Source organism: Puma concolor, chromosome B2, assembly GCF_028749965.1.
Source record: "Puma concolor isolate L17-30 chromosome B2, mPumCon1.1.hap2, whole genome shotgun sequence".
NCBI lineage: Eukaryota > Metazoa > Chordata > Mammalia > Carnivora > Felidae > Puma > Puma concolor.
This window is the reverse complement of record NC_141671.1, coordinates 118,909,628-118,922,416: the sequence shown is the minus strand read 5'-3', so window position 1 is coordinate 118,922,416 and position 12,789 is coordinate 118,909,628. Positions and strand designations below refer to the sequence as shown.

At 37.4% G+C, this 12,789-nt stretch overlaps 1 protein-coding gene across 3 annotated transcripts in view; it reads left to right on the top strand.

Annotated features, from left to right (window-relative positions):
• Positions 1-12,789, top strand: part of ARHGAP18 (Rho GTPase activating protein 18) — a 195,000-nt gene that overhangs the window by 151,662 nt on the left and 30,549 nt on the right. For all 3 annotated transcript variants that reach the window (XM_086707805.1, XM_025925719.2, XM_086707806.1), the window contains 3 exons: positions 4,715-4,880; positions 7,211-7,302; positions 12,066-12,143. In XM_086707805.1, coding sequence (XP_086563931.1) covers positions 4,715-4,880; positions 7,211-7,302; positions 12,066-12,143 — 336 coding nt within the window. The remainder of the gene's footprint in view (positions 1-4,714; positions 4,881-7,210; positions 7,303-12,065; positions 12,144-12,789) is intronic.

Below are 12,789 nucleotides of genomic sequence, written 5' to 3'. Positions count from 1 at the left end.
CTTGGCAGTTTGCTGGAGAATGGAACAACTCTGGAGGACATCGAAGAGGTGTTGTTTCAGGATTGAATGAGGACACTGAAAGCCAAAGCAGACACACTTGTCCACAATGCAAAAATAGGTGTTTAGGGTTATAGTCCTGAATTGTCAAGAAAAGGTTAAATTACGGCTATTTGGTCTCCATTTAAAAAATTGAAGAAATATTGGAATGCCTGGGTGGCTCAGTCTGATTTTGGCTTGGATCATGGTCTCACAGTTTGTGAGTTAAAACTCTGTGTTGGGCTCTGTGCTGACTGTGCGGAGCCTGGAGCCTGCTTTGAATTCTGTGTCCCCCCTCTCTCTCTGCCCTTCCCCTGCTCACAGTCTGCCTGCCTCTCTCTCTCTCTCTCTCTCTCTCTCTCTCTCTTGCAAAAACAAACATTAAAAAAAATGAAAAATTGAGGAAATATAAAAAACTAAATTTGAAAGTTCATTTGTCTAGACAAATATTCATCCTCTGAAAATGACAATGAAATGCTGTAATAAAATCACATTTTATACATGGAAAAATCTTCGTTAAGAAATGTATTTCCTAGCAGACCAGGAAAAAAAAAAAGTCATCTGTGGAAATTGACCAGGTAAGAATAGATTCTCTTGCTTTCCAAGTTGAAGGTAGAAGTGACTTGATGTATTAAAGTCAAGTCCATCAAAGTCCATCTTTACTGATGGAGTGCCTAAGGAGCCCTTTGTATTGTGAGGTCTGCAAAAGAGGGGTGCGGTCGGGGAGAGCTACCTGATTAATTTATAGTAACACATGAGAACCAGTGACCTTATCATTTTTGAGAAATTTTATTTCACTTCATTCTTGAAGCACATTTTTCAAAAGGCAAAGAGCTTTTCTTTTGCTGAAATTGCGTTGCCTTCTCTTAGCCAGCGAACTGAACCATCCAGTCTATTAACTAAACAAAAATGACAGGGGACTTCATAAATATTTAAAGCTGCTGCTATGAATTAAACATTGGGATGAAGAACTAACTCCTTTCATTAAAGCACAATGATAAATAAATAAATAAATACATAAATAAATAAATAAAAGCAAGTTCATGACATATATTGCTAGGTAAATCAAATGTTTGAACTAATAATATTTCAGGTTTCTCTAAACATTTACCTTGGCTAGTTCTTTAAATAATTAAATTACATGTGTTTGGCTTATTAGATCAATAGCTACTGATTTAAAGGAAACGTTTAGAACTGAATAAAAAGAATAAATGGTTGGTAGATCAGATTGTTTCAGCCCTTCAGAAAACAATGCAATTAGCAGAACTCTGGGGCCAGGCCTGAAGAAAATGTGACAAGTTTTGTGTGATTTTGTGAAGCTCAGTACAAATCACAGGACAGCGAGGGAGCATCCAGCCAGTGGCCCTGAACCTCACTGACCTCGATTCTGTGCTTTTCTCCCTGTAGGGTGTGTGTCTCAATTCATTGAACAGACTGGGACAGGACCCCTGCAGTGTGCCAGGCCTATGGTAGAGTAGGGATACGGAAATGAGTCTGTATGAGCCCTTGAGGGGCTCACAGTCCTATAACAGTACCGATCCACCTAGATTCCTCCCCACATGCTCTGGTGGACAGAGAAAATGGAGCAGAACAGAATGGTTATTACTGCATTTAGAATCTAGAAGATCTGAACTTGCATCCTTCTTTTGCACGGGCTTTGTGGCCATATTTAGTCTCAAGTCCCCACCTAGAATATGCTGTAATAATTCCTACCTATTGGGACTTTTTGCAGAATAGGATCAAAAAACCATTTATCAAATAAGAGTATTAGCCTTATCATGTTTTCTCTTACCTTACAGTAATAGTTAGGCAAAAAGGAAAGGCACAAAATCTTGAATTTATTGAAAAAGCTGTAGGAAAGAAATGTAGTGATAATGCAACACTTTTTGAGTCTTTACTTGGGCCATTTGATCCTCACTACAGCCTTGTAAGGTAGGTTCTGTTGTTCCCATCTTACAGATGAAGTGGCTGAGGTGACACAGAGGTGATGTAATTTGCCAGAGGTCACATAGCTAGTAAGTGATGGACACAAGATTGTCCACCTGTGGTTTGGCCTCACGTTCTCAGCTCCCATGCACTGCACCGTTAACACTTACGCTGGAAATTCACTTAGACTATATATTTAATGATGTCTACTGCTGTTTTATTTCATATTCTCATAAAGAACTATTGAAAGTTCTCTCTTGGAGTTGAGTTTGCTTGAAAGGAATTAGCTGCTCAATTCCAAAAGTTGTAGGTTTGAGGAAATGCTTTAAGACAGTGAAACTTCAACATTTTGGTCTTATAACCTTTTTAGGCTCTTAAAAAGTACTGAGGGACTTCAAAAAGCTTTTGTTTCACTAGTCAGGAAGGATGTTGGTATTGAGGACAATAACTACCATGACTTCCAGCGCTTTGACAAAACCTCAGATACGTGGCCTTCTGGCTAAGAATCTGTGATTTCCTATTGTTGGAGCATTTGTTGGCTCCCTGAACTTTGCAGCTACTTAGAAGTATGCTGTGGCTGAACCAAGACAGAAGGCATACACATAGTTCTACAGAAATTATGGTTTCATGAAAGATTTTGAGGAGATGAGGATGGCCGTAAGTGATTTTGGAATGTGAAGAATTTCTTTGGATTGAGTTCCATGGAAGTTTGTCGCTAACCTCTGTTCTTGGCCTATGAAACGTGAATACATAGACTAAGGAATCATTTTTCTTGATAAGTAAACAACAAATACTATGAGAGTAGTGATTTTGTCTATATCAGTTATTATACCTATGGATATTTACCAAATTAGAAATTAAAATTGAGACATTTGGAAATTATTAATCCACTTTACAGTATTACAGTTACCATAAATAACATTTTTATGAAAAATCATCGTATTTTCTAAAACAAATTATTTTTTAAAAGATTTTCTTTAAAGTTTGAGAGAGAGCACACGTGTGCAAGTGTGGGAGGGGCAGAGAGAAGGGGGGAGAGAGAGAGAGAGAGAGAGAGAGAGAGAATATCCCAAGCAGGTTCTGCACTGTTAGTGCAGAGCTTGATGTGGGGCTCGAACTCACAAACCACAAGATCATGGCCTGAGCTGAAGTGGGACGTTTACTCTACTGAGCCACCCAGTCACCCCCTGAAACAAATTATTAAGAAGTGTGCCATGGTTTTACATTTTATCCACTCCAGTGTTTCACTGTAGTAGAAGTCAGTTGGGCCTCACCTCTATATCTGTGTTCAGTCTGTTGCACCAACACCTGTCTTACACCTTTGGCAAACTCCACTGAATAATCATAAGGGAATGGGAGTGGAAAAGGCAAGTAATGCCTTAGTATTACTCATTAAATAGTTTTGACCTCATAGGTGCCTTGAAAGAGTATTTGGTAACTTCCTGGTTCCCTGGACCTTACTTTGAGAACTGCTGCTTTAAGACCTGTCTTTTGCACTAGTTTTTAGACCATGAAGTGTTAATAACATGGTACAAAAATTAGCAAAGTAAAGGGAATAAAAGGGAATAGTTGAACATCCTTGTCCGTTAAATGAGGAAGTGAAGAATAAACCCTAAAGATATAATCTTTATAACCTTTTTTTATCAAACCATCAAAGAATGATCATAGTTTTTAGTAATCCGTAAATACAGTAGGAATAAAATTTGTCTTAAATATGTTAGCAAAATTCATGTTTTTACTTTGTGCTTTCTTATATTTAATGCATTTAATATTAAAAGTGGCTGAATAGGTCGTAGATAATATTTGGGAAAGGCAGGAAACAACAAAACACCACTTACTTGCCTGTGATAGTAGTATCTCTAAGTCTCAGTTGATTTATTCAGTGGTGAAGGTAATAATGATAGGGACAATATAAAGGTGCTTGGGAAGTGCCAGGCATTTAAACGTCACTACAGCCCACTGAACTAGGTGGCCTTCTTCCCCTCCTTCTCTCCTTTTCCCCTCTACCTGTTCTCTTTTTCTTCCTCTCCCCTCTACCTATGTCCTCCTCCTTCGTCCTGCCTCCTCTCCCCTCCTCCTCCCCACTGTCCTCCCCTTCTGCCGTTCTCAGAAACCGTGGTTAAGCAGTTGCCAGATTGTTAGTGGCTAGTCAGTAGCTAGATGAGTGGTAGTCATTCTGGCTTTAACGTCCATGCTGTTAGTATCCCTTCTGCTCTCCCTGTCACCCCAGTGCTCTACAGCCCTTCTGTACCTACCTTATCTGGGTTTTTATGACAATATTTTAATATGTATTATAAATATTATTTATTTCACATCATTATACCTATAATACACATGACAGAATGTAGGTAAAGGGTACCTCGTACATTGTAAGCACTCACTCATGGCTCTATCCTCTTTTTCTTCCTCCTCCTCCTACTCATGGTTGGTCTTCTAATCTTCCTTGGTTCTTAAAAGTCAATAACTAGAGTTCTTTTTCAGTTTTACCATCTCTTTTGTCCTCTTTGCCACGAGGATTAGTACTCCTAGTACATAGTCTGGTCGCATCGTCTGTCATACCTCACATACTGACTCGCTATAGGTTTGAGGACCATCCTCATGACAAGATGGCTCTTCATCCTGACTATAGAAATTCTGCCATAGCTTTCATTGTCACTACTTTGAGTATAGCTTCTTTGTACAGTTACAGTTTAGTCGTCTTTGACTAAAAGGGTTAGATATTATAAACCTTTATTAATGGTACTTATTTTAGAATTTCAGACTGCCAAAAGACAAAACGGGTACCACCAAGATTGGTGACCTGGCACCCCAGGACATGAAGAAGGTTTGCCATTTAGCCCTAATTGAGCTGACTGCCCTCTACGATGTATTGGGTGTTGAACTGAAGCAACAAAAAGCTGTGAAAGTCAAAACAAAAGGTAATTTTGAAATAAAGAACAGTTAGATTTACTTCAGAAGTAGCAAAGATGACCTTTTGAGTGGTATTCTTAGAGGGGGAAACACCTACAAAGTAAACTGACACTTGAATACATCCGAAGTTCAGATTCTAAAACGTTGTTTTCAAAAATCTTGAAACTTGATAAACCTACACCGTTCTCCCGGACTATAGAAAATAAAGAGGTAATAAAATACTTAATTACCTTTGAAGGAAATCCTAAGTTAAGGAATCTTTCCGCAAATGTTCTTTCCTTTGAAAATAGTATGTTTAAAAAGTACATTGGGTACATAAACTACTTTATTTCCAAAATCAGATCTTGAAAAATAACTTGAAGGTAGTTGATCGATTGCTTTTGCTTATTTTTTGATGGGAAATACATAGGGTGGTTAGTAGCCTCTTTGCTCATTTACATTCTACTTTTAACTATTTTGCAAAAAACATTCTTCACTTAATATTAAGAAAATAATGCCATTGTGGCCATAACACCACCAAACTATACTCATCGTGGATATGTGTTTTTCTTTTGTAAGCAACTTGCTTTACCCATTATATAAACAGACTTTATTTTTTATGATATGATAGAGAACAGACATCTTCTCAATTCTTGGTCTGGAAATCCAGATAATTCTCTATTGACAAAGTTTAACTGTTTAGGAATCTCTGACCTCTTCTTTAAGTGCTCCCTTAAAGAGATACCAAGAATTAGGATTATTGAGTTACTATGGTAACATTAATAAAGACACGTATTTCCCTGATTTAAGTTTTAGAGGCAGTTTCTCTGTAGGAATGAAGTATATCTACCCTCAAGGTCCTTTCTCCCATGCTGGGCCCCAGAAGACCTCATTCTGTGCTCAGTTCCTCTGAGTGTTTTAGCTTAAGGCTTGAGATGGTGAATTTCTGAGTTAAATGGTGCTTCTGATTTTCCACAAGTCCATTATAGATAATGAAAGACTTTAGATGTTTTTTCAGAAACTTGTCACAAAGCCTTTTCCAACTATAAAATAGAAATATAATTTAAATAGCTGTGACTCAGTACTCAGGACTTTTAAAATGGCTTAGAGAGGCTTTTTTATGTTTGAGAATTGCTTTCTAACAGAGAGAGAAATAATAAGCCATTCTCATTAAGAGCGTTAACTATTAACAGAATAGATTTTCTTTCTGTTTCTTAAATATTTTTGTATCTTATCTAATAGATTTATCTCCCAAACTGGACTCCTGACATTTTTGAATATTACATTTTTTCTTAATTCCTAAACTAGAAATTATTTTTTGGGTTACTGGTATTCTTTTGAGTGGCATCTCTATAGAGAGTCAGTTTTCAGTGTCCTCATTCCACAGTACAACCCCCACCCCCTTGTTCACAAATGATTTATATCTCCCCTGATGATGTGTGTCACACTTCTGTGCTAACTGTACATTCAGTGATGGGGGTGGGGTAGGAGGTGCTAGGCAGAAGTTATGCTCACACCAGACTGAATGCATATGATTTTAATTTAGAAAAATTATAAATTGTTGCCTTTCATTTCGTGGGGAGTTATTCCCAAATATATAAAACTATGAATTTCAATTTAAGACTACCAAATATCTATATTTTCCAAAGAAAAACATTTGTAGAACAAGATCATAATGTTGGCTGATTTCTCAAAAAGCAAGAATTTATATTTTTCTGTATTGTAGGATGTTAGATGTCAATTAAGTATGAAAGAGATGAGTAACGTTTGCTTTAACCAGAACTTTTGATTACCTTTAGTAAATTATTTGCATATTTTGCATACTCCTATAGCACTATTTCTCTTACCTGGCAGTTTACACTTTTCTAATTATTATTATTATTTTTTTAATGTTTATCTATTTTGAGAGAGAAAGAGAACACGTGTGCACATGCGTGCCCGAGTAGGGGAGGGGTGGAGAGAGAGGGAGAGAGTCCCAAGCAGGCTGTGTGCTGTCAGCGTGAGGCTGTCACAGGGCTCAATCTCCTGAACCGCGAGATCATAACCTGAGCCGAAATCAAGAGTCGGATGCTTAACACACTGACCCACCCAGGCATCCCTATAGCTTTCTAATTATTTTGATGATTATTTGCAATCATTTGCTTAGTTGTCTTTCCTTGTTAGATTCCTATATAAGACAGGGTCAAGATTTTCTTATTGAGATGTGTATACATAATGGCTAGGTACTGTCATTCACTTAGAAGTTCTCAATAAATAGTTGTGTGTTTGAATGACTACATCAGAAGTCTGTTGACATAATATTTTTGCATTAATATTTTGTAGATTGACGGAAATTAAGAAATTTTATTTTTTGTTGCAGATTCTGGTCTTTTTTGTGTTCCATTGACAGTATTGTTAGAACAAGATCAGAGGAAAGTACCAGGAACTCGAATACCCTTGATATTTCAAAAAGTAAGTAAGCCTAGATGGGTCAGCATAGAGAGAACATACTTGAACTAATAGAAGTTTTTTTCCTTGGCATTCATAATATTATAATCTCATTTTCCAATTGATGTGCTCTTTTATTTTGTACTTTGATTTTTCTATTCAGGAAACAAATTTGTTTCAAGGGCTCATAATTTTTATTTCATGGTGATGTTTTCTGTGTTATTACTATAACTGTGATTACCTGGCATCATTTTCCTGTCTTATATTAGCTAGCTTGGTATAATTGAGATTTCAATTCTATAATACACAGGAGTGGGAACTGCTTATAAGTTTCTAGGGAATTGTATCCTCATGAATATTTCATGCCTGTATGTATTTCCCAAGCTTTCCTATTTACAGTGAGGATGTCCAATTTAATTTACTAGTGCCTACTTCCAAAGTAGGCAAAGAAACCATAAAGTAGAATTAGAAAGTGATTGCTAAACTATCAAGTCACTGGTGTGATCCACGCTCAATTATTCATAAGGGGAGGATCTATGGCAATATAAAAATTTCAGTCTAATCTCTGAGCCATCATTGTTCAGAAACCTAGATTCTAGGTGATAAAAGCCAGGAATGCTACAGCGAGGAAGGTAGGTCAGATCAGTTAGGGACTACCCAAGCTGTAGATTTTTTCCAGCACATCACAATTTCTGAAAGCTCTGGGGAGAGCAAGAGTGGCAGTGGGAACTTTCACAATTGGCTGGCTCAACAAACTCATTCAGTAGTAAAGCTTAGTCTCCTTGGCACGGATTCTTCTGCTCTTCCAAACCAGTCATTAGCAGTCTTAGCTAGTAACCTCTGATTGCATTATTCCTCATGTTCACCATTACACCCAAACCTGTAGCTCATTGTTTCTCCTAATGATCTTTGCTCCACGCCGTGTGTTCTACTCATCAGCCTCTGCCAGTCCCTGCCTGTAGACCTTGTATCTGTGTGGATAGTTGTCAACCGTGCCTGTGATTAGCTGGAGATGCTAACAAATGTGGGCCATGTATTCACATCAGTTTAAGTAAAAGGTGCACGTTACCACCACAGATGACTGTATGGAGCAAGGATCTCAGCAGCATCCTTTCCAAGTGGATATGGGTTCTCCAGAGAAACAGAACCGATAAGGTGTTGTGTGTGTATGCATGTTTGTACAGAGAGATTTCTTTTAAAGAATTGGCTTATGCCATTGTGGGAACGGCACATCTGAAATAGAGCAGTCCAGAGTCTGGAAACTTGGCCAGAGGTGATAATGGCAGCGTTGAGCCCAAAACCTGCAGGTTGGAAACTCCTGTAGGCTTTCCATGTTGTAGTCTTGAGGCAGGATTGCCTCTTCTTTGGGAAACCTCAGTCTTTACTGCTGAGTCTGCCAACTGATTGGATGAAGCCCACCCACGTTATGTAGAGTCATTTGCTTTACTCAGAATGTACTGATTTAAGTGTTAATTACATCGTAAAAAATACCTTCACAGTAACATCTAGGCTGGTGTTTGACCAAATAACCAATGATGAGTCACGCTGGACTTTTATCAAATTCACCATCATACTAGTGAAGAGTAAGCTTTGGTCCCCACAGAAATTCGGAAATTGTCTCCTGATCAGGCTGAGGATTGAATGCAGTCCCCTGTGATTTTCTCTTGGAATTGTTTTCTCATTTATTATTTTACATTTCTGTCACTCATTTCAACATTCTGAAGACTCAGGCTTCCAACCAGTTTGAAGTTGTTAGATAATAGCCTTAAAGTCTTTTTGTTCACATAAAAAATAAGGGTATAAAGAGTTTACTCTTGGATGGGGCACCTGGGTGGCGCAGTTGGTTAAGCGTCCGACTTCGGCCTGGTCACGATCTCGCGGTCCGTGAGTTCGAGCCCCGCGTCGGGCTCTGGGCTGAATGCTCAGAGCCTGGAGCCTGTTTCCGATTCTGTGTCTCCCTCTCTCTCTGCCCCTCCCCCGTTCATGCTCTGTCTCTCTCTGTCCCAAAAAATAAATAAAAAACGTTGAAAAAAAATTTAAAAAAAAAAAAGAGTTTACTCTTGGATAAAACTCCTCTACTTGCGTCCCCTCTGAATTATAAGCACAAAAAATACAGTCATCTGTCACTGAAAAATATTTTTTGAGTGATCAACTCTCACCCCAATTAGGTATTTCCTCCATTTTGTACAAAGGAAAGAATTGGAAGTCACTGATTTGCAAAAAAAGATTTATCAATTTTTAGAGGATTATACTTTTTTATTTATTAAGAATTATACCCCCAAAAGGGCTTTAACAAAGCTTAGCTAATATCTGTGAATCATATCTGTTGTTTTCTTGTTAGTTTTGTTTTGTTTTTGCTCAGACACGTTGTTTAAACTGTAGTCTCAGAAAGAGTTAGGGAAATAGAAATATTCTTAATTTTTATCTATAGAAAAATTCTGACAAACTGGCAAATTCTCACTGTCACAGGAATCTGCCAAATCAAAGATACTTTGTGTCAAAAACTTCTGACTTCATTTTCAATTCATAAATTTGTGTAAGTATGTAATCTCTCTTGGGAAATAGTATGAACATTATTGATAAATTATGTAATGTCTCTTGTAGGATAAATTACTAAAAAGCAGCCTGATTAAAATATAGATCAATATAGTTATTTTTCATTTTTAAGTCTTGAAAGTAAAAGTGCTATAGAATATTATTTATATTTTGATAATGCTATATAATGTGGTAGCTAAAAAGTTATTTTTAAAAAAACGTTTAATGTTTATTTTTGAGAGAGAGAGCGTGAGCAGGAAAGGGGCAGAGAGAGAAGAAGACACAGAATTCTAAGCAGGCTGCAAGCTCTGAGCTGTCAGCATGGAGCCCGACGCGAGGCTCGAGCTCACAAAGTGTGAGATCATGACCTGAGCTGAAGTCGGATGCTTAACTGACTGAGCACCCAGGTGCCCCATAAAAATGTTACTTTTAAAGAGAGAAATATGAAGAAAACACATGGCATTCTTTGAGGCAATATATATGCATATCTCTATTGAATGCTGCTCTTTCACATTAGAGAATAATGAAAAGAACTTAAATATAAAAATTTAAGACTTACTGTCAATTATTTAGAAATTATCCATTTTTCCTGTGTATTTAATGAAAACGGAAGGCATATATTACTGCTAGGAACTAATTTGCTGTAGCAGCTAGCACAGAATTTTATTTTTTGCCACTAGAACATTTTAAACATTTTAGAAGATGAAATAAAAATGAAAATTGCTTGAACAGTGAATAAATTTTGCATGGTCTTATTTGATAAATTTGGTTTTAAATCCTTTATTGAATAATGCCCTTCTCATCTGAGATAATTCATGTAAAGGTTTGCTGTGGGTTTACTATCTAACGTAATTGAAAAATGTGATCTTGGAAAACATTCCAGTTGAATTTTTAAAAATCGTGTACTGCTTTGACTGGTCAAGGATGGTTCTTTCTTCAGCTGCTAATAAATCCTTAGGAGAATTTCGAGACTACCCTTTGCTTTATTCTTACCTGACTCCCCCAAGATCAGTGCATTCTTTGGCCATAATCCAGGGATAGAAGAAGTGAGGTCATTAAAGAAAAATTACCTCTCTTCCAGTGTCTACACAGTACAATATATCTGATTTCAGGACATCTAGACAAAGGTCAGGAGACCTCATTTTATGATACCATGCTTTGCTCCTAGTAGACATTTGTATAAGCAAGGGAGAAGCAGTAAGTTTCGTGCAGTTTATAGAGCCTTGGTAAATCATTAAAGGAGATTTCTCTGGGGGAAAAAAAAAAGATAAAAATTTACATTCTTTGGCACTCTGGAAGATTTTATTTATGTCTTAGGGTGTGCAGAGAGATTTTAGTAAGTTTGGGGATGAGTGAAGAGTAGGTTTGTCTTTTGTGAAGTTATAAGACTTGTGGAAAGGGGTGGGTGGTAGGAAGGAAAACCTGTCTGATACTAGTAATTGCCTTATATTTAACCTGAGGACAAGGAAATGGATTTCCTTAAAATAGCAGAGTACCCCCTATAAAGCCTTTGGGCACTGCCCAGGGAATACATATTTCAATTGGAAGATCACTCTGCCAAGAAACTAAGCACTTTTTTTTTAATCATCTTCCTAAGCTTCCAACAGTATGCCATTGTAATTTCTCCATTTGCCTTAATCTTGTAGGTTTTGGCATTATTTAAAAAAAAAAATTTGTTACTTTAATGCGTTTCTGGAGACAGACCTGTATGTATTCACTGGGTATCAGGTACTATTTAAAAACCCTATACAAGAACTGTTTTTACTTAGGTTTACCACCAAAAGCTTAAAAGCTTAAAAATGAATATTCACAAACCGTTTTTTTTTCTTCATACCATAAATAATTATTTCAAACAAACCAAAAATGAGATGTAAATGTGCAAGTACTGGAATTTCCTAGATTTATTTGATTGCAGAACATACATTTCTGGAAAAGCGGAAGAAATGGATGGTCTCAGTGGCTTTTAAACAATGAACATCTTCAGTCTCCATTTGTTTAGAGTGTGACAGCTGTTGTGTGAAATTATACACTTCTGTAATAAAGGAGAATAAAACCCAACTTTTTCTAATTTGTGAGTAAAGTTTCGGGGCTTCACTGGTTTGCAGGGTAGGGCTAGCGCCATAGCATTCAAAACTTGGTGAAACCCAGTTTGCACGTCAGCTTGCGTGTATTTATATGTGAAGCAGATCTTAAATTTGGAATTGTACCTCTCAAGAATACCCAAGTCAGAATGTTCTTCTGTTTCTACGCAGCTGATTTCTCGGATTGAAGAGGGAGGCTTGGAAACTGAAGGTCTCTTAAGAATACCCGGAGCTGCCATTAGGATCAAGGTGATCTCTGAGTTCCACCAGTGTTGTTTAATTCTGCTTTGCCATTTTATTTTTAAATACTTTAAATGTATGTTTATTTTTGAGGGGGGTGGGGAGGAGCAGAGAAAGAGGGAGACCCAGAATCCAAAGCAGGCTCCGGGCTCTAAGCTGTCAGCACAGACAGCTTTGGCCTTTTAAAAGGTAACTTGTCTTCCCCACCCCTTCTTCCCATGTATAACGATAAAACCGCTTAATTTTTTTTAGGTTTATTTATTCATATTGAGAGAGAGAGAGCTTGAGCAGCGGAGGGACAAAAAGGAAGGGAGACAGAGAATCCCAAGCAGGCTCCACGCTGTCAGCGCAGAGCCTGACTTGGGACTTGATCCCACAAACCGTAAGATCGGGACCTAAGCTGAAACCAGGGGTAGGATGCTTAACTGACTGAGCCACCCAGGTGACCCTTCACATTCAGTTTGTATTTAGTTTTCTGTTTTCTTAACATTCAGTTTATATTTGGTTTTATGTAGTCTTTGCTGATTTTTATAGGTTTTGATTTCTCTTCAGAATCACATTAGCTGTAATAATACCATGATAAATAAAGAAGCAAATAATTTTAATGTCTTTGCTGTGCAAGCCTAGAATAGGCACAAAAGCATAACAAGCAAAA